A 21,455-nucleotide genomic window follows, 5' to 3' on the forward strand; every position below is an offset into this window, starting at 1 on the left:
TCTAGTTTGTCTGATATAAGTATTGCTACTCCAGCTTTCTTTTGACTTCCATTTGCATGATGGATGGTTCTCCATCCACTCACTTTCAATCTGCAGGTGTCTTTAGGTCTAAAAGGAATCTCTTGTAAGCAGCATATAGGTGGGTCTGTTTTTTTTATCCATTCTGACACCCTATGTCTTTTGATTGGAGTATTTAGTCCATTTACATTCAGAGTAATTATTGATATGAATTTAGTGTCATTGTATTACTTGTTCTTTTGTTGTTTCTGGAGATTTTCTCTGTTCCTTTTTAGTCTTTGTCACTTTTGGTCTTTCTTTCCCATTCAAAGAATCCCCTTTAATATCTCTTGCAGGGCTGTTTTGGTGCTCATGAACTCCTTTAGTTTTTGTTTGGGAAACTCTTTAATCTCTCCTATTTTGAATGACAGCCTTGCTGTATAGAATATTCTTGGCTGCATATTTTTCCCGTTCAGCATGTTGAATATATCATTTCACTCCCTTCTGGCTTGCCAAGTTTTTGTGGGGAGATCTCCAGCTAGCCTTACAGGTCTTCCCTTGTAAGTTAGGGGCTGCTTTTGTCTTGCTGCTTTTAGGATTTTTTCTTTCTTACTATATTTTGCAAATTTAACTACAATATGTCTTGATGTTGGCCTGTTTCTGTTGATTTTGATGGGAGTTCTTTGTGCCTCCTGGATTCAGATGTCTGTTTCCTTCCCCAGATAGGGAAGTTTTCAGTGATTATTTACTCAAATAAATCTTCTGCCTCCTTTTCTTCATCTGGGACTCCTGTGATACGAATATTATTATGTGTGATGGAGTCACTGAGTTCCATAAGTCTATTCCTGTGATCCATAACTTTTCTTTCTTTTCTTCAGCTTCATTATTTTCCATTATTCTCTCTTCTGTATCACTTATTTGTTCCTCTGCTTCTTCCATCTTTGGGGTCATTACATCAGTCTGTTTGGAATCTCAGTTATTGCATTTTTCATTCTGATTTTTTTTAACTCTTTTATCTCTGTGGTAAAGGCCTCCCTGATGTCTTCTAACTTTTCTCAAGCCCAGCAAGTATCCTTGATTGTTGCTTTATATTCTACATTAGGCATATTACTTATATCTTTTTTAGTGAAATCTCTGGCCATGACCTTTTCTTGTCCTCTTTTAGGATGAATTCCTCTGTGTTGGCATTTTGTCTAAGTCTCTGTCTTCCGTGTGTTAGAAAAGCCTGTTATGTTTCTTGTTCCTGAGAGTAATGGCTTTATGGAGAAGAGGTCATATAGTGTCCAGGGTGTGGTGCTCGGGGAGTGTCTGGTGTGTGCCGCGCGTACTCTGCTCCTGTGGTTCGGCTGCTCTGTCCCTCAGGTCAGTCGTCTGTAGAAGCTCTCCTTGCCTGCCGTGGGCAGCGTTTGAGCCTTGGCCACATGGTGGTGAGTTTTAACTAGGTGTGCTCTGGTCTGCTTGTTCAGTGAGACCTGATACTACTACTTCCACTAGAACTGAAGCCTTGTGGAACTCTCTGGTCAGTAGACGTGTGTGTGGCGGTTTCTGCTGGTCTTCTGGGGAAGGGGTCTGCTGCGCTGCGACTTTGGCACGCTTGCCTGAGAGAGGCGGCGGGGGGGGGGGGGGGGGGGGGGGCGCGTGCTGGCACTTGGGGTAAGCAGGTTAGGCAGCCAGTATTGGTGCTGTACTGTTTACTGAAGTTAGTTTATGCTAAGGGGGGCCGGGTTGGGGGGGAGGAAAATGGCTCCTTTTTTCCCTGGAGAGGGGTCTCCATACTTGTTGCTCTCAGGGAAGCACTCCCAGAAGAGCAAACAGTTTGCCAGGAGTTTTTCAGGTCGCTGTTTTCCCGCTGTCTGTCTCCAGGTTGCTTGCCTGCCTGGAGCAGTGCAGTGCACTTTGCGTTCTGTCCCCGCCAAGCCTGCTGACTTTTAAAACTCCACACTTTAGGGACATGCTGTGGCAAGGGCCTGCGCTGGTCTTCTGGGGGAGGGTCTCGCTGCTCTGGGACAAATGCAGGTTTGACCAAGAAGGGTAGTCAGCGCAGGGGCATGGGATTTGGAGCAAGGCCGGCTAAGCCAGTGTCCGGGTTAGCCACCCTCAGCATGTGTCTCTGAGCCTCTGCTGAGGGTCGGAGGAGGGGGAAAATGGTGCCTGTTGGCTCTTTTGTCCCTTGAGAGACATCTCTGTGAATGCCACCTCTCGTATGCGCTCCCAGAAGCGCGAACGGTCTCTCCCTCTCGCCGTGTGCCATAGGTGAACCTCAGATCGGACCTTCTGCCCCCAGGTAGTTTACCTGTTTCTTTCTAGGAGCAGGGCAGTGCCCTCAGGGCTCTATCCCAGCCAAGCCTGACCTCTAAAACTCCAGGCTTGGAGCCCAGCTGGCTGCAAAAACTCATGGAAATCAGCTCCACTTGTTTCTGAAGCCAGTGGCTCTGGGGTCGTGCTCTCTTTGTGCATATCCCCGAGCACTCTACTCTCACCTTTCTCCTCTATCAGGGCTCCCTCTGCTCCATGGACCCAGACCACATCTCTGCGCCTCCTACCTTCCTCGATGTGCCTTCTTCTGTCCCTCTAGTTGTACAATTTGTTCTGTCAGTCCTCAGGTCGATTTCTTGGCTATTCAGAATGATTTGATACTTATCTAGCTGAGTTGGAGGGACGAGGCAAGCCTAGGGTCCTCCTACTGCGCCGCCATCTTAGCTCACCCCTTAGATGCATATTTCTGTGTGAAAGAAGCTAATCTGAAAAATCTATTTACTGTATGATTTCATGATTTCAACTATATGATATTCTGGAAAAGGCAAAATGGTGGAGACAGAAAAAGATGAGTGGTTGTCGGGTTGGGGGTGGTGGAGGAATGAATAGACAGATTTTTAGGGCAATGAAAACATTCTATAATAATGTAATGATAGATACATGCCATTTTATACTTTCTCAAACCCATAGAATCTGCAACACCAAGAATAAACTGTAATGTAAGCTGTGGACTTTGGGTGATAATGATGTGCCAGTATGGGTTCATCCCTTGTGCAAGTGTACCACTCATGTGGGATATTGATAATGATAACTATGCATGTGTGGAGGCAGGGAGTATACAGATGAGAAATATCTGTACCTTCCCCTCAGTACCGCTATGAGCCTAAAACTGCTCTAGAAAATTTATCTTAATAAAAGAAATTTGAATAAAAAAATCTTTCATGATAAAGGATCTGTGAAAGATTAAACATGTATTACATTTCTTTTCAACTGTAAATTCTTACAGCTCACTTCTTTTTTTTTTTAAGATTTTTTTTTTTTATTTATTTGACAGAGACACAGCGAGAGAGGGAGCACAAGCAGGGGGAATGGAAGAGGGAGAAGCAGGCTTCCTGCTGTGGAGGGAGCCCGATGTGGGCCCCGATCCCAGGACCGTGGGACCATGACCTGAGCCGAAGGCAGACGCTTAATGACTGAGCCACCCAGGCGCCCCTGGCTCACTTCTTTTTATTGAGTTATTTTATTTAAACCATTTTAAATGGTTTAAATGGTTTCAGATACTCACACCATGCTCCTGTAGTTCACTTTACCAAGATGTATCCTCCAATAAAAATTTGAGTAATGATGTTCTTTACCTAATTCACAAAAGAAAGGAGAGTTAGCTGGGTAAAAATTTTTAGAAATTAATTTCCTTATTTTGAAAAATCATTTATCCACTCTTTAACCTAGAGACCTTTCATTATAATAAACTTAAAATGTGTTCTAATCTTTGTTTATCTTTAAGTCATACTGACCCTTTAAATACATATATAATGTTGAAGAACATGAATGAGTTACGGTCTTATCATAAGCAGAGAATGGACTTATCATAAGAATTTAAACAAAGACAAATACCATCAAGATATTTCTTGAGGGATGCCTGGGTGGCTCAGTTGGTTAAGCGTCTGCCTTTGGCTCAGGTCATGATCCCAGGGTCCTGTGATCGAGTCCTGCATACTCAGCGGCCTCTCCTGCTTGTGCTTTCTCTATCTCTCTCTCTCTGACAAATAAATAAAATCTTTTTTTTAAAGAAAAAAAAGGTATTTCTTGAATGTTAAAATTTTTAACTGTTAAATTATTATTTGGAAATATAAATTGGGTATCTGAGTTTTAACTATTTAAATGACATTTAAGTCTTTGAAACTTATTAATATCCTGACAAATTACAATATTTACATTTCATAATATAGCTACAATTTAGTATGTTTAAGTTATGGAAAATAATTTTAAATAAACCCACATGCACCCACCATGCAACTTAGGAACTAGAACATTACTATTATTTTTGAAGCTACCTTGATACTCCTTTCCATATCCTGACCCTTGCTTCTCTCCCAGTTAACCACTGTTTTAATTTGCATATTATTCTTTTGGTTTAAAAAAATTCATCGTATATGTATATATTCTTATGTAGTATATTGTATGACTGCTTATTTTTGAGCTTTAGGAGTGTATTATACTGAATATAATTTTCTGTGGCTTGCCTATTTCTCTGAATATTATATTGCTAAGATTTGTTCACATTTTGTGTATAGCTGTAGATCTTTCATTTTCACTGTTATATGTAATTCCTTTCTAGGAATATACTATTCTGTATCCATTCTCCTGTTGCTGGGTTGTTGGTCTCCTTTCTTCCTTTCCTTCCTTTCCTTCCCTTTCTCCCCTTCCCCTCCTTTCTCCCAGGGACTCCCACCCTTCTTTTCCTCCTTATTTAAAGCAGTGATACTGTAAGATTTTTGTATGTTTCTTGGGGCTGGGTCACAGGATATATGTGCGACTTTACATGGTGATGACCAATTGTGTAAGTAGTACAGAGGTGGTTGTATAAGTTTATATTCCCATTAGGAGCATGTAAGAAGCTTGCTCCATTGTCTTTACCAACACTGGTAGAAACAGGCTTCTTAATTGTTTTCTAGTGGATGTAAAATGGTAATTCATTGTGGTCTTAATTTGCATTTCCACGATTGCTAATGAGGTTGAACATTGTCTTATATGTTTATTCACCACTTGTATTTTTTTTTTTTCCTCTGAATTGCCTGTTTTGTCTTTTGGCCATTTTTCTGTTAGGCTATTTTTCTGTTGATTTTTAAAAATTCTTTATTGTGGATACTAATCCTTCAGTGTTTATTTATAATAATTATTTTCTTCCAATTTGCAGCTTTGCTTTTTTTCTTTGTGAAGTCTCAATGAACAGAAATTCTTAATTTTAATATATTTCAGTTTATTGATTTTTTTTAAAGGTTAGCACTTCCAAAAATATGATTTGTTAAAAAAAAAAGTTTCCTTTCCTGAGCTCATTATAATCTTCTCTATTTTCTAAAAGTTTTTATGTTTTAACTTTTCATGTTTAAGTCTTTACATATGCTGAAGGTAGAATTCAAATTTCATATCTTTTCATGTGAATATTTCAATCATTTCAGTCTTATTTTTTATTTTATTTTTTTATTTTTTTATTTTTATTTTTTTAAAGATTTTTATTTATTTATTTGAGAGAGAGAGAATGAGAGATAGACAGCACGAGAGGGAAGAGGGTCAGAGGGAGAAGCAGACTCCCCGCAGAGCAGGGAGCCCGACATGGGACTTGATCCCAGGACTCCAGGATCATGACCTGAGCCGAAGGCAGTCGCTTAACCAACTGAGCCACCCAGGCGCCCCTTTATTTTATTTTTTTTTAAAGATTTTATTTATTTGACAGAGATATAGTAAAGAGAGGGAACACAAGCAAAGGGAGTGGGAGAGGGAAAAAGCAGGCTTTCCGCCGAGCAGGGAACCCATTGTGGGGCTCAGTCCCAGGATCCTGGGATCATGACCTGAGCTGAAGACAGACGCTTAACGACAGAGCCACCCAGGCACCCCCCAGTCTTATTTATTGAATATCCGTGCTTTTCCCATGGATTTGCAATGCCACCATTGTTCTATATCAAGTTTGCACTGATCTCTTTTTTATCACTGTGTTCTCCAATTGATCTGTTGCTTATCCCTCTGCCCATTTCTTACTATCTTCAAGAGCTATAGCATTATAATTACAAGTCTTGATATTTGGCACTGGGTGTGTTTTTTTACCTTATTTTTTAAGAATGTCTTGGGTATTCTTGGACTTTTGCTTATCAGTGTAAATATTGGAATCATGTCAGATTCCTTGAAAAATTATGTTGGGGTTTTGATTACAATTGCTTTGGATTCAGAGCTCAGTTTGGGGAGAATTATATTGCTATGTTTTTGTGACTTATTATAGATCATGAATATGCTGTATCTCCATTTAAGTCTTCTTTAATGTTTTTGAAGATGGTCCTCAAATTTTCTGTGTATGGGTCTTTAAATATCTTTTGTTAGATTTATTTCTGTTTTTTGTTGCTTATCTTTAGTAAAGCAGCCACCTGGCAGACTTTCACTATTTCTAACAGTGTCTCTAGATGGTTTTGAGTTATTTAGGTAGACCATCATATCATCTGAGAATGTCAGTGTTATTCCTTCCTTTCCAGTCTCTTTATCTGTTTTTCTTCCTTATGAAACTGCATTAGTCAGGACCTCTAGTACAATAATGATAAAAAGCAGTGATAGTGGACATTCTCGTTCCTTGCTTTAAAGGGAACATTACTTATATCTCACCATCACGAATTAATGCTTTTCAGCAGCCTTAAGTAAATAAAAGAAGGTGGGTAACACACCTTTAAGTGGGAACTAAATCCCCTTCTTGGGGATTTCAGAAACAAATTTTGAAGTTTTGGTTTAACAAATGAATTTTATTAACCTTAATTTTTTTTAAATTGCAGATTTGCTGTTGCTGAGTCTGATTGTAATTTAGCAATTGCCTTGAATAGAAGTTATACAAAGGCTTATGCAAGACGAGGTGCTGCTCGATTTGCTTTGCAAAAATTAGAGGATGCCAAAAAAGGTATTATTTTCCAGGTCCTAATATCTAAAAAAGTCTTTGTTTAATTTGACAGATGCTATACAAAGAATACTAGACAATCATAGTTCTTACCTTCAGAGAGCTTTCTGTATTTGAATAAAGCTCACTTTTGCTATTTAAAAGTATCTTGATACTTTGGGAAAGAATGCATTATTTGCCACCAATATGACTTTGGTTCAAATTCTTATTCCACCATGTATTAGCTGTGTGACCAAAGGGAAGGTTACGGAAGGATCTCCTATGATTTTCAGTTTCTTGCCTGTAAAGTAGGGATTAAAACACCTTGTTGGATAATTTGAGGCAGAGGCACTGTACATAAAGTTCTTAACACGTTTTTCTTTATTTTTAAAATCTAAGCCTTTTATTATTTTCTAAAATAGGTTTGTGTACTGTAAATTACAAAATCTGAATAAAGTTGATAATCTGGGATTCTGCTGCTACTTGGTTTTATGATGTACAACTTAATGATAGCAAGTATCCTTCCTGGGGCTGGTGGAAGAACATGATTTGTCGTGGGATTCTGTCAGGGTTTTGTTTGTCCTGGGGGAGAATGGAGAAAGTCCAGTAGCCTGCTGTTGGTTAGTATTTCTTATTCCTCTTAATTTTGCTGCAGGACACTTGCCTGTTGGTCACATGTAGCAAAGGATTACAGTTTTACAGAATTTTTAAAATATCCTGTCTTTCAAGTATTAATCTTCTCGTTTACCTAGATTATGAACAAGTATTAGAACTGGAACCAAATAACTTTGAAGCAACAAATGAACTCAGGAAAATTAATCAGGTAAATCATAGTTACTTAAATTAAGTGCATTACTTAACCTTTATTTGATGAAGTAAAAGTTTTTGCATAGTCTTTGTACTATAGATTACTTAATACAGACTTTTTCTAATTTTAGTTCTTTGTACTGTATAGTTTTATTAAACAGATCTGCAAGCCAGAGGAAGTAGAATGAATGGTATTTAAAGATCCTTAGGAGTTATCATCTTAAAAAGTCATCTGAGGGGCACCTGGCTGACTCAGTCAGTAGAACGTGCAACTCTTGATCTTGGGGTTGTGAGTTCGAGCCCCACGTTGGGTGTAGAGATAACTTAAAGTCTTAAAAGAAAAAAAAGTCTTCTGAGGTCTGTGAACTCCTGCTGCTTTATTTTTTCCCAGATGATAGAATTATTTCTCTTTATCCCACCGATTTTTCTTCTTTGGCTTGCGCTCTGATTTCTGTACTAAACTTTTACTTTTGTAAGTAAAAGTAAGTAAGTTTGATTTTGTAATTTTAAGTTGCTCCATCCTCATAGTTTATATTTTAGCAAAAGCAATACTAATTACTTAACAGTGAGAAAATAGTTGTTACTTAGCTATAAAATTTGCTGTCAAATGATACTGTACAGTTACGTATTCCTTTCATGTTGCTATTGAATCAGTTACAAGTATTGTGTGCCATCCGTTGAAACTTTGAGAAAAAAGTGACAATGTTTGGGGAAAATCTGCTTTTAAATACTGCCATTACTTATTGCACATAATTTGCTGATAAATTTATCAACTTATAATGGTGAATTATGTTTTATATTTTTGTATTTTGTCGGAGATTAAATAATGACTGAATATTAAATCTGAGAAATTTGGTGATGTGGTCTTAATTATCTGTTTATTTTTGAAAAAAGTTACTAGAATGGTGCCTGGCCTGTGTAAAAATTCAATAAATATTTCTTGAATAAATAAATGAACAACTACCATTAGTGGATATGGCTTATTTTAATTGGAATAAGATGTATATTAAATTCACTATTTTGTTTTTTAATTTGAATTAGACTTTGATTAGAGTAAAAACTATTATTTCAATATTAATTTGAAATGTGACAGAAATTCTAACACATTTGAATGATTTAGTGTTTTAAAGTCAAATATATATATGCATCTTACATTACTTGTTTTACTTTAGCTGACTACTGTGTCTCCTAGGCTTTAACATCCAAAGAAAATTCATATCCAAAGGGAGCTGATACAATGATTAAATCAACCGAAGGAGAGAAAAAACAAATTGAAGAGCAAAAGAATAAGCAGCAGGCCATTTCAGAGAAAGATCTGGTAATCCAGAGGGATTTCAACATATATATGTTTTGCTGAGTGTAGTCTTCGTTTCTTCTGTCTCTTTCGGTCTTCTCTAATATTAAAATTCTTCAGTAGGAACTGAAAATTATACTAAAAAACCCCTGGAGGTTACTAATTCAAAATTTGAGTAATTGATGACTTAATACATAATTTTAAAAAATAGTATAGTTTAGGGAGGAAGTTACTTTTTTTAAAAAATTTTTTAAAATTTTATTTGTTAGAGTGAGAGAGAGAGAGAGCACGAGAGGGGGTAGGGTCAGAGGGAGAAGCAGGCTGCCTGCTGGGCAGGGAGCCCAATGCGGGACTCGATCCCGGGACTCCAGGATCATGACCTGAGCCGAGGCAGTCGCTTAACCAACTGAGCCACCCAGGCACCCAGGGAGGAAGTTACTTTTGAGGATTTTAACATATTTACATAGAGATGGTTATAAATTTAACATAGAAATAAGTTACAGTTCATTCTTACATAGAATTTTTTTTTCATTAATTCACACTGGACTGTTTTCTGGTCAAAATTCCTTTAGGAATCCTGAGTTGAGATTTAGTTTAACATATTTGTAGCTTTTCTTGGAAAAATACTTATGGAATGATAAATACTTACGGAATGATATTGATTGTAATAAACCTGACTGATTATAAATAAAATAGTGAAATCTGGTACACATTCCAATATGGTTTAATTTATCCTGTGTTTAGGCATGTTAGTGTTACCAAAGAATGAGTTGTACAATTCTGGTACTCTGTTCTTTCACAAAAATTATTTGAGTTAATGAAATTCTATTGTACAGCTTCCAATACAACTAAAGAGTATAATATTTGGGCCTCTATTTATTAAAGTGTGTTTTTAGATTTAAGCTTTGTATAATATTTAATTAGTAGAATAATGATTAATGGTGCAAAGTAGTATAGTAGTGTACATTTTTTTCTTTTCAGTACTGAAAAAACAACCTAAACTAACAGATTTTAGAACATGTGTCATGGACTAAATTTTTAACATTAAAATATACTTTAATTACTGATACAGTGTTGATGAGTATTCTTGTAGTGTTTACTTAAGATTTGAATTCAGCTAATTTTTTGCATATTTTGTCATTCTTTATACTTCTTTCGAAAATGATAGGGGAATGGATTTTTCAAAGAGGGGAAATACGAAAGAGCAATTGAATGCTATACTCGGGGGATAGCAGCAGATGGCACTAATGCCCTTCTTCCAGGTAACAGAGCGATGGCCTATCTGAGGATTCAGAAGTAAGTATTGGTTCTATTTAATGCTTTTCAGGATGAAAATGAAATTTACCATAAATTGGCATGTTAGATAAATAATAAAATATAATTTATTTACTCATGAGCATTAAATTTAAATGAGAGAGAAACTGTGTATCAGTACATATTCAGTAAATGTTAGCTCTTGTTATTATTTTCCCACTTGTAATAGTGTGGCATTACACAATTTAACATTTTTTTAATTGTTTAATGCATGTTACTTTGAATTAGTGATTTAAAAATTATTTTTAAACTCAGAACCTTTTGGGCAAATTCTTACCTGGCAGTGTTTTATATATGCATGTCCATACATAACAAAAGAGAATTGTTGCCATTGAGATCAGCTGATTGATTATATATACAGCTAAGACTTGGTCCTGTGATACACTAACAGCTGTTTCTGGATATGCACTCAGGGATTCCAAGTTGAACAATCGGCTGGATATATCTGCTCGCAGAAACTGTGTCTCACAGTTCTTTACATCTGTTGTAATAATATTTTATATACTAGTGATAGAATTTAAGAAAAAACCCTGTGAATACTTAAAATAGGGATTCTGAACTTTTTTTGGTGCTGTGGACCCATTTGGCTGCATGGGGAACCTTTCTCGGGATATCTTTGAATGCATAATTATACATTTGAGACTACAGAGGTAACCAATTATGTTGAAATATAGTTTTTAAAATACTACAATTTGTGACAGTGGTATATATGCTTTTTAATTGACACAACAAAACAAGAAGCTACATTTAAAATACAGGTAGATTTAAAGCTAAAAATTTGCTTTGAAGACATAATACGAAAATTTAAATTTGGGCTGATCTGTGACATCTTCTTCCACATACTGATGCACTAGTAAGTGTGGATAGGAAGTAAGAAAAGTAACACACACAGATGGTTATGTTACCAGTGTGGTAACATATGACTTTGCTCTTTGGTATCCGAATGACTACTAGGGGCAGAGTTAGTTGCCTAATAGTTGGCCAGTTAGGCCCTAGGAGCATTTATAGACTGGGATGCTGTGATCACATACAAACAAATCGCAGGTTTAATTACTACTATAATTCTGAAATAGTGGTGAACATAAGTAATATTTTGAGATATCTGTAATAGTTGTAATGTGATATGAAAATAATGATATTTATTGGGGCGAAGTCATAGCTACTGCTTTTGCTACTGTGGTTTTCTTGTCTACAGTTATAATCGAAAGAAAAGCCAAATCCCATTTAAGAGTTAGTGAAAATAAGGAGTAATAATTTTCCCATCCAACTTTTCAGGTCTCTTAAAGGACCTCAGGTTAGGAACTCCTGTCATAGGAGTAAATTTTGTTTGTATATTTATTCTCATTTAAACTAACAGACACAATTAGAGATACATTATTTTGGTTAGAGTAAGTGAGGTGAAAAACAGATTGAGTACCCCAGTATAGGTTTAAAGGCACAAGAGTGGGAAAGTTAATGTAACTTCTGGAAAGGCTGCGTGGCCCATATTGTGGCTGTATACAGGGTACAGTGGTAGAGCGAAGGCTGGAGAGTCAGGCAAGCCCTTGACTTTGTGCTCCTTAAAGTACTTTACCTTGAAAACGGGCGGGGGGAGGAGGGCATGCATGTGTCTGGAATGAGAGAATGATACAGTCAGCAAAATAGAAAATCTGTTAGTGGGGCGTGGCCACACACACTTGTACAGACATAATTTCATTGAAAAGTGAATTAAAGAAAAGATGTTTAAGTTCATTAGAAATTTTGATTTGTTCCTATGAGGTCTTGTTTTGAGGGTAGAATGGCATTCATTTTAGGCTTGGGGAGAATGTAATCACGGGAGAGACTCATTTTTTGGAATTTTTTATTATGAAACTTTTATAGCTTTCATGAAAGTAATATAATAAATCCCATGTACCGAATCATCTAGTTTTAACAAGCCATACGTTTGTCATTATATTTAGTTAGCTTTTTTCCCATCTGAATTGTTATAAAGCAAATTAGGACATATGACATCTTATCCCTAAAGGATCTTTTGTACATAACTGTAATACCATTATCATGCCAAATAAATTTACAGTAATTCATTAATGTCATTTTGACACATAGGAGGGTCTTCAGTTTTTTTGTTTGGTTTTTGTTTTGTTTTGTTTTGTTTTAGCTCTCTTTAACTTTTTGTTTTTTAGAGCACTACCCAGTCTGACTGAATTGATGGCTGGTTGCATGGTTGAGTAGAATTAATGAAAAGCGTTAGATGATATGCCATCACACATATAACGAGTCCTCAGTTTTGCGTAGGTTGGTTTTCCTTAGGTGAGGTATACCTTAGGTGATCCTTACGTGGGTAAATATTAGAAAATTAATGCCAGTTTTAATTGTCAATGTAGTACCTGTGTGTATTGAGTGTTGAGGGGGAAGTGGGCTGCCAGCATGTGGTATTCTTTTGTCTGCTTGGCCTGTATTTTGCCATCATTTCTTACATTCTTCCAGCACATTCTTTCCTGACTTTCTTTTAACCTCGTACCTTTTCCCTCCTTCCTAGATGTTTCCAAGATTTGGTGAGAGGGAACAATTAAAAAAAAAATAGTCTTTCCCCTCAAAGACAGATTTGGGAGTTTTTAATTAAAATAATATGCCTGCGTTTTACATTAGAAGCTCTGTTTATGTCAAGTTTATCTATGAGCTGCATTTTCCAGTTGGTAATTTTGTCATATTAAATAGATATGAAGAAGCCGAAAAAGACTGCACACAAGCTATTTTATTAGATGGCTCATACTCTAAAGCTTTTGCCAGAAGAGGAATGGCAAGAACATTTTTGGGAAAGTTAAATGAGGCCAAACAAGGTATGACTATTTTTAAAACAACTATCACTCACTTGTCCTTATGAGACTCCTCTAAGTTACAGAAGCAGAGATTTATGTAGCTTTTCTGTTGTTCAAGGATACAGAACTTAGAGAAGTAAATTTTCTTTCACAGTTCAGATCGTGAATAGTTTGCAGATTTGAAGGAATGCAGCTTCCATAGTGGACCAGATTATCTTTTACTTTAATAGTGTACAGTCTGACCTGGCTAATTGCCAATCAGAGTTAATGAATAATTTGAATTATAGGTGAGAAGGAAAAGGCAAAAAGAAAAGGAAAGGGAATCAGCCGTTAAAGGTTAGAGGATAACGTGAGATCTGCAGTGGTGCTCCTTTTTATTGTTGCTACTAGTTATTTTATTTTTCCAGGATCTATCTTTTAAGTATTCATTCTATTAGTCTTTTTGGAGAACCAGCTTGGTTTTATTGTGGGTGTTTTCTGTTTCATTTATTTCTGCTCTTTATTCCTTTCCTTCAATTTTGTTGAGGTTTGTTTTGTTTTAAAGATTTTATTGGGGCGCCTAGGTGGCTCAGTCGTTAAGCATCTGCCTTCGGCTCAGGTCATGATCCCTGGGTCCTGGGATCGAGCCCCATGTTGGGCTCCCTGCTCAGCAGGAAGCCTACTTCTCCCTTTCCCGCTACTTGTGTTCCCTCTCTCACTGTCTCTCTCTCTCTCTCTCTCTCTGTCAAATAAAATCTTTAAAAAAAAAAGGATTTTATTTGAGAGAGAGAGAGCAAGAGAGGGCATGCGCATGAGCCGGGGCGGGGGGGGGGGGGGGGGGAAGCAGAGGGAGAGGAAGAAGCAGGGAGCTGAGCAGGGAGCCCAACAAGGCCTTGATCCCAGGATCCCAGGATCGTGACCTGAGCCCCCAAGCGCCCCTATTTTGTTTAGGTTTAATTTGATGTTTTTCTAATATCTTGACATCAATACTTAGATAATTGATTTTCAGCCTTCCTTCTTTTCTGATATGTGCATTTAAATCTGACAGTTTCTCTCTAAGCTTGGCTTCAGCTGAAGCTCATGCATTTAAAAAAATAGTAAAATATACATAACATAAAAATTTGCCATCATAACCTTTTTTTTTTTTTAAAGATTTTATTTCTTTATTTGAGAGAGAGGGACAGATAGCGAGAGAGAGCACAAGTGGGGAGGAGAGGGAGAAGCAGGGTCCCTGCTCAGCAGGGAGCCCCATGTGGGGCTCGATCCCAGGACCCTGAGATCATGACCTGAGCCGAAGGCAGATGCTTCACCATCTGAGCCACCCAGGCGCCTCCATCTTAACCATTTTTTAAGTGTACAGTTCAGTGGCATTAAGTACATTCACACTGTTGTGTGACCATCACCAGCATACATCTTCAGAACTTTCTCATCATCCAATCCTGAAAATCTACCCATTAACAAGAACTCCCCATTCCCCCCTTCTCCAGGCCCTGGTAACCACCATTGTACTTTCTGTCTCAATGAATTTGACTATTCTAGGTAACCCATATAAGTAGAATCATGCAGTATTTGTCCTTTTGTGTTTGGCTTCTTTAACTTAGCATAATGTCTTCAAGGTTTAAGGCTGAATAATATTCCATTATATGGAATTCTCTTAGATTCTGTCTTACATTTGGTGAGTAACCCTGTCATTTTTTAATACTATGAGCTTTGGTAAGTTAGATGACCTCTAGGCCTCATCTGGAAAGTGGGGTTGTGATGAGGGTGACACGAGAATTCACATAAAGTAACTAGAGGAGCACTTAGTCATTGTTTAGCTCTTATTATTGCTCACCTGTTTCCTAGTATCCTGAGTAAAGCTTCCGGAGAGAAACATGGGTTATTAACTAAATGTATCATGGCTTGAACTCTGTAAATATTTTCATTAATTCTGTTTCTTAAAAATTCACTTTAGATTTTGAAACTGTTTTACTTTTGGAACCTGGGAATAAGCAAGCAGTAACTGAACTTTCCAAAATTAAAAAGGTAATGTAATCTTTTCACCAAAATATGGTCTTATTTTCTGAAGCAGAAACACATTATCTGTTACATAATTAACTTGAGAATATATTTTGGTAGTCATGCTTACAAATTTATTTTCAAGGACTTAATTGAGAAAGGACACTGGGATGACATTTTTCTCGATTCTACACAAAGGCAAAATGTGATAAAACCTATTGATAATCCGTCTCATCTTGGGTCAACTGTAAGTGAAGCACTTTTCTTTCATTTTTTTCCTTCCTTTTTAAATATCAGTATTGTATTAGAGTTGGAAGCAAACTGTTGAATTAATAAACTTTTTAGAATCTTTAAAAAGCACTCTTAGGATAATTATTGACGTAATAAAAATGGGGAAATTCAGCTGCTTAGAATTCTGGGAAAACTTTTTCAGTGACTTAATTTAGCACTATAAATTTAAATATTTTGACATATTTTCTGATATTAAAGGAATTTGAGGTAGTTTTACATTTTATAATAATTATTTTTTAAATTTCTAGTACCATTTTTATTTGGGATTATGATTTTATTATAATAATAGCCTTGCATCTCATGTGGGGTTAGATCTAAAATTAGCACTTAAGCTCAACAACAACAAAAGATGAATGTGCTTTACAAGTCATTTACACTGCTCACATCATTTATCAGCTGGTGCAGGTGGGGGTGGTGGGTGTGGTCCCTGGGGCCGCCGAGGTGCGGGAAGTGGAGGTGGCTCATAGCCCATGGATAGTGATAAAGGGGGGCCCATGAACTAGCACGTGCAGGATGGTCCTGGTAAGGAAGGGGGTCCTCTTGTCGCCATACTGATTTGCAGAGCAGAAGTGGAAGCTATGTTGATATGACAGACAAAAGAGCCAATACCAACAACAGCTGAACCCCAGAAAAGCAGGCGTCTGCACCTGCTACCTTTCCTATCACCAGGTTCCCAGAGGGCAGCATCAGTCCCAGAGAACTCTGGCCCTCCCACTGGGTGCTGCCTGCAGCTCGGGGGACTAGAAGCCAGGAGGTTAAATGACTGTCGCCACACGTCACTGCCCATGTCTGCAGTGTGGAATGGCAAGGGGTTCCATCCTAGAGGATTACCAGAAGTAATTATAAACGAATAAAGTCGTGTACTCCAGACAGGTAGGCGTCTGTGTCCAGGATAACCTTGCGTCCCTCCTCCGTGGCTGCAGGAGGTGGTTCTTTGGATATTGAGAACAGAAAGAATGAGTGAGAATAAAAAGCCCATTCTCCACTCCTGTGGAAGAGTTCTGCCTGCCAGCCCATGACCACCTTCTTTTGCTTCCCTCCCTGACAAAGGGGTCTTCTCCCTGCAAGTTCTGTCAGTGGCCTCAGAGACCTCTGGGAGATGGGGATGCCTGCGTTTTGGAGGGGAACTGAGATGGTGTTTTCTGGGAGGAACATGTTCCTTATAAATGACAGCTCAGCTATGTTTATCTTATCAATTCATAGGTAGTTCTAGGTACACTATGAGAGAGTAATTATGTTCTGTGGAAGCAGGAGGCAAAAGTTCTAAATAGCAGAATTAACACAAATGTGTTTTGATTTCTGGTATAAAATTCCCATGCTGTATCATGAGAGGCAGAATGAGTCCTAACCAGTGACTCAGGACACAACCGAACCCGCTCATAAGAACACAGCTGAAGGACTGTGTGTAGAACTGGCCCTGCAGTAGTAACTGATTTTTCTCTCTTCATGACTTCATTGCTGGTGTACGTTTTCTACTACAAATATGTCACCTCTGATAATTCAGAATATTTTTACCCAGGGTACAACTGGAGGGATTCTGTGTGGCACATTTACCACCAGAGATGGAGCAATGATGAGTTAGGAAACTGACCTTATCTAAGACCATTCAGAATTGCACAAAGCACACACTGTAAAGTTGGAGGGATGGCATTTCACATTTTCCAGTTGCGAGGATTACCGCAGACATTCTGAACAGGTTAATCATCTAATAACAGGAAAGGAGGAAACAGCAGTGATCCCACCTAGAGGAGTTCTGGAAGGAGTCAGCCAGGCCAGGAGGCTTCAGCATGGAGTGTGGTGTCCTCCTCTTCGTGTTATTCCCAGAAACACACAAAGCCCTAAGGTCCTCAGCCTTTAGGTACTTTTGGCTTCTGGAGGCACAACCAAGATGACACGCTGAAAAGAGAGAAGCCTGTAGGCTGTTGGGTTAAGAGTTTGCACTTTGAAAATAAATAACACAGCAGACATCTCACACAACACGCAAAACAGAGCTAAGGCCAGGAGAGAGCGCTGTACAAAAAGATGGTTTCGCAAAAGGGGTACAACTGAGAATGGCCACAGCATTTACCTTGCCCTTCCCCTGTGCCCTTGGTAGAGACAGAGCTGCCGTTCTCAGGGGAGTGGCGCCAGCTTCTGGATCTCAGAAAGGCCCTGGAAGGCATGGAGGTTTATTTTGATTTGCATAGACTGTGCAGAATTAAACCCTCCACTCATTGCTCTACCACCTTAAACTCTTCCCTACTCTCAGGTCCCTGACTGGCAGAGGATTTCCCACATGCTCAGGTGATCCCCAAGGATAAGGGGGAGCCCTGTCCCCTGTACTTGGTGAAGACACCACAGGGCCCTGGTTCAGGTCTTTTCATAACTCATCAAACAACTGTGGACAGCTTGGGGCTCAAATCAGCTGAAACAAAAATTAGAGGCGTGCCTCATGGCTCAGAGAACCCAGCACATGGTCTTTGTATGGTGCACATCCACGGAGGTGGTGCGTGTCTGCCTTTCTGTAAACAGCCTCTTTCCCTCTCTGCAAGAGACCCCTGCTTTCCAGCTCAGTGTGGGGAAATGACACAGTCCATCATAAGGGGTGTCCTGAGAAACTTGAGGATGGGTACAGTGTCCTCAGCCAGGTTTACCCTTGCATTGCAAGACCCTCAGTACCATATCTACCTCTTTTCAAAAAAAAAAAAAAAAAATCAGCACCTAAGGCAAAACTCTCTAGTATAAGCAAATTGTCTTTAAAAATATACATTGCACATTGTTTTTGGTATACCATACTATTTTTCATTAAATCCAACAAAGCCAGTTTTTTTCCTGCAATATTAGAACAGAAAGAGTAGCTGGCATGAATTTAGCAATTTGTTTTGTGGTGAATCTTTAAAGTTATTATCTGACTGTGGTAATTTCTGACATTAACCTAACATATACAGAAGAGTCCACAAGACAAAATAAGATTTAAAAAATAATTATAGAGTGAACACCAATGAAATCACCAACTAGGTCAAAAATTGAAAGGTCTCAGTCTCCAAAATCCCCCTGTGTTCCCCTCACTGGTCATGATCCTCTCCCTGCCTCCTGGAAGTAACTGTTATGCATGGTGGATGCTTTGAGATTCTTGACAATTTTATAAGGAAGTCAGAGCAGGTATTTTTATCTTGCTTTTACAAAGGAAGAAAGTAAGGCAAAAAAAGTTTGCTTTGTCGAGTTCAAATTTCAGGTTAGTAACAGAATTTCTTAAATGCTTTTCTAGTGTTTTTTGTTTGTTTGTTTGTTTGTTTTTTAATTAAGTAGGCTCCATGCCTAACGTGGGTGCTCCAACTCATGACCCTGAGATCTGGAGTCTCGTGCTCTACTGAGAGCCAGCCAGAGGCGCCCCCTCCGTGTTCTTGTGACTTTATTCTTGGATTTTGTGAGACAGTACTTGTTCGTGACCAGGCATAAATCTAGTTGCTTCTGTACGTTGTATTCATTTTCATACATTATGTTAATGTCTACTATTCTTTTCAATAAAGGTGATTAAATGTTTAATGAAAAGTGGTTTAAAAAAGTGGTTAAACTTTTACATCTTTATAAGACATTTTCACAAAAAATTCACAAGGTTTAAAAAAGCCTTTGTCAGACTTTGTTGTCCATAATTATAAGAACATGGCCATGTGGTAAATGAAATATCTGTATATATGATGTCCCATGGCCAGTATATAAGGAGTGTTTATACATTTGTTGGGTTCTCTTCTCCCTCACTTAAAAATCAACTTATGTTAATAGTTTGAAAAATGCAACATGTATTTAAGTCTTCTGTGGCAAGATCTGAAAACAAAACACCTCTGTGAAATGAAAGATTTGGGGTAAACCATTCTGTAAATGATCCCAAACAAACAAAATCAGTATCTTAGCAGCAAGGGGGAAAATTGCTGTTTATTTTTGTAATAGGTCTTCATAATAAAAATGTGGGCATTATTTAAAAGATAGAAGATGCAGTTAGGCATAATGTTTTTAAGAGTTGATTTGAGCCTCACTTTATAATCTTTGAAATCTTGGGCAAGTTACTTAATCCCTGTGTAACCCTTACTTTTTCTCCTTGAGGATAACTCACAGATTAGTTTCGATCAAGGGAAATAATATCCATTAATGCTAAGGCAGTTTTAGGTGAAGTGAATATTAATTTCCTTCTCAGTCCATATTTGTGAGACAGACCACTGGGAAAGTGGTCAGGAAAGAGAGGAAGGCCCGGGAAGTGGTGGGAGTGTCCTAGGATTACTTGAGTCAAATGGGAGCCTAGGCCAGGGAAGTCTGTGTTTCAAGGGCTGACGGCCTGGGAGTACTTTTGGCGAATCTTCTTTGGAGAGCGTGTAGGAGAGCAATGATGTAGGTCACCTGGGACCTGGGGTTCCCGCACAGGTGGTAGTAAATGAAGGGTCTATTGGTTTCGTAGTCTCTGCTGAAATACTTTATTTTGTTTTATTTTCATTTTTCTGTTTTCCTATAGCAAAGCTTCATCTTTCTACTTGGTCTGTCCCCTTCTCTTTCTCCCTTTCTGTTTATTTTTATTTTTCTCTTCCTTTTCTTGAAATGGCCATAACATAGAGCTAAATAAAATGTTATGCATCTAAATCTTAGTTTTGAGAGAGGGTTAGTTGAACCTTTCATATTTGCTTAAATCTTTCTGTCATGATATCTTTTTTTGTGTTTCATTCTTGTTAACCAGCATACTGTCACCGCCTCCCCCCATCCCTCCCAACCATCAGTAGCCCTCAGCAGCTCCCAGTCCCCACTGGTCTACACTTCATAGAGACCACTGATTAGGAAATTTTTAAATTATCATCATGTTCACACATCTGTTGTCAGTGAAGGGATTTGGTTTTAAATGGGACTATATTAATTTAATCCAGTGATTATTGCCTGTCAGAAATGACAGTCCATTGTGCAGCACTAAGACATGCCCATTCTTGGTTAATATCTTCAGAGAAAACTGTTGCTATTGAGAGTTCTCAGCAAGGCAAAGGCTTCAGCTTAACATGATTGTACTTTAAATAGAACTGCTACTAGGACTCTTAACAATTTTGCTAATAGCTTTTAAAATTTATGTTTATTCATTTAGTAACACTTGGTTGTTACTGTTAGGTCTTAGCTATGTTAATAGAATGTTTATAGTTAACATTGAGTTTAATATTTATGTCTAAAGTTTTTATATTTACAACTTTTTGATTTAAAGTTCAACCGTACAGTTGGAATGAACACTTAGGTTAAATTGAAGAAAAGTTTTTTTATTAAAAATAGAGTACTGTGTGTAAACTTAAGAAGAAATTGAACATGTTTGACATTTGTAATGATTGAAATAAACAGTGACTCCTATTTATTTTGTTAAATTAGAAACCATTGTGGTCACATCTTAGCAACTTTGTGAATATATTTGACAAATCTTTAACCCTGGGCTGGTTTTGTCCAGCAGCTACATACTTAGAAAATCTACTTAGGTGTTTTTTGTTTATTATTGTCATTTTTTAATCTACTTAGATTTTAACGTTACTCTGTTTCATACAGGATACTGGTTATTGTCTGACCTTGTTCTGCTCGCCTTCAATTAGGCCACTGTAGGTTTGGCCATAATGTTTCTTGGCTTTGTTGCCTCTCAGACAAAAGTCCAAACTCCTTGACATGGCGCACAATTCCTGTATAAGCTGTCTTTAAGCAGCAGCCTTTCAGGCTTTGTTCCCCCAACTCCTCGCCTTGCTCTAGCCCCTTTGGACTTCTCATCTTCCCACTGACCGTGCTTGCCCTTCCATATTGCCGTTCGTGTGTACTTCTCTGTGACGACTCCCCTGATGCCAGTGTTTGTCTTCCTTCCTCTGTGTTCCCGTAGCATGTGGTGCTTTCCCCTTTTACGGCATGCTGCCCATTGCCTTGGAATTATGTATACGTACATCTCTTCTTTCTCCCATTCACACTTACACATGCTAGGTGCTCTGCATCTTTTTATTCTTTGTATTCTCAGAGTATGACTCCTGTCTATCTAGCCATCAGACCGAACTGACTTACAGCTGTTAGTCTATGAAATTAAAATCTAAGTACATTCTCTAAATATGGAGCAGATATT

At 38.0% G+C, this 21,455-nt stretch overlaps 1 protein-coding gene across 1 annotated transcript in view; it reads left to right on the forward strand.

Moving 5' to 3' along the window:
• The window catches only part of RPAP3 (RNA polymerase II associated protein 3), a 43,240-nt gene that overhangs the window by 13,379 nt on the left and 8,406 nt on the right, over window positions 1–21,455 (forward strand). Inside the window, exons 6-12 of the mRNA XM_025883262.2 lie at window positions 6,786–6,907; window positions 7,636–7,706; window positions 8,883–9,008; window positions 10,153–10,280; window positions 12,996–13,117; window positions 15,030–15,100; window positions 15,219–15,320. Of these exons, the coding sequence (XP_025739047.1) occupies window positions 6,786–6,907; window positions 7,636–7,706; window positions 8,883–9,008; window positions 10,153–10,280; window positions 12,996–13,117; window positions 15,030–15,100; window positions 15,219–15,320 (742 nt within the window). The remainder of the gene's footprint in view (window positions 1–6,785; window positions 6,908–7,635; window positions 7,707–8,882; window positions 9,009–10,152; window positions 10,281–12,995; window positions 13,118–15,029; window positions 15,101–15,218; window positions 15,321–21,455) is intronic.

The sequence above is a fragment of the Callorhinus ursinus genome, unplaced genomic scaffold (genome assembly GCF_003265705.2).
Source record: "Callorhinus ursinus isolate GAN/ISIS: 27379988/994484 unplaced genomic scaffold, GSC_fseal_2.0 scaffold44, whole genome shotgun sequence".
Lineage (NCBI taxonomy): Eukaryota > Metazoa > Chordata > Mammalia > Carnivora > Otariidae > Callorhinus > Callorhinus ursinus.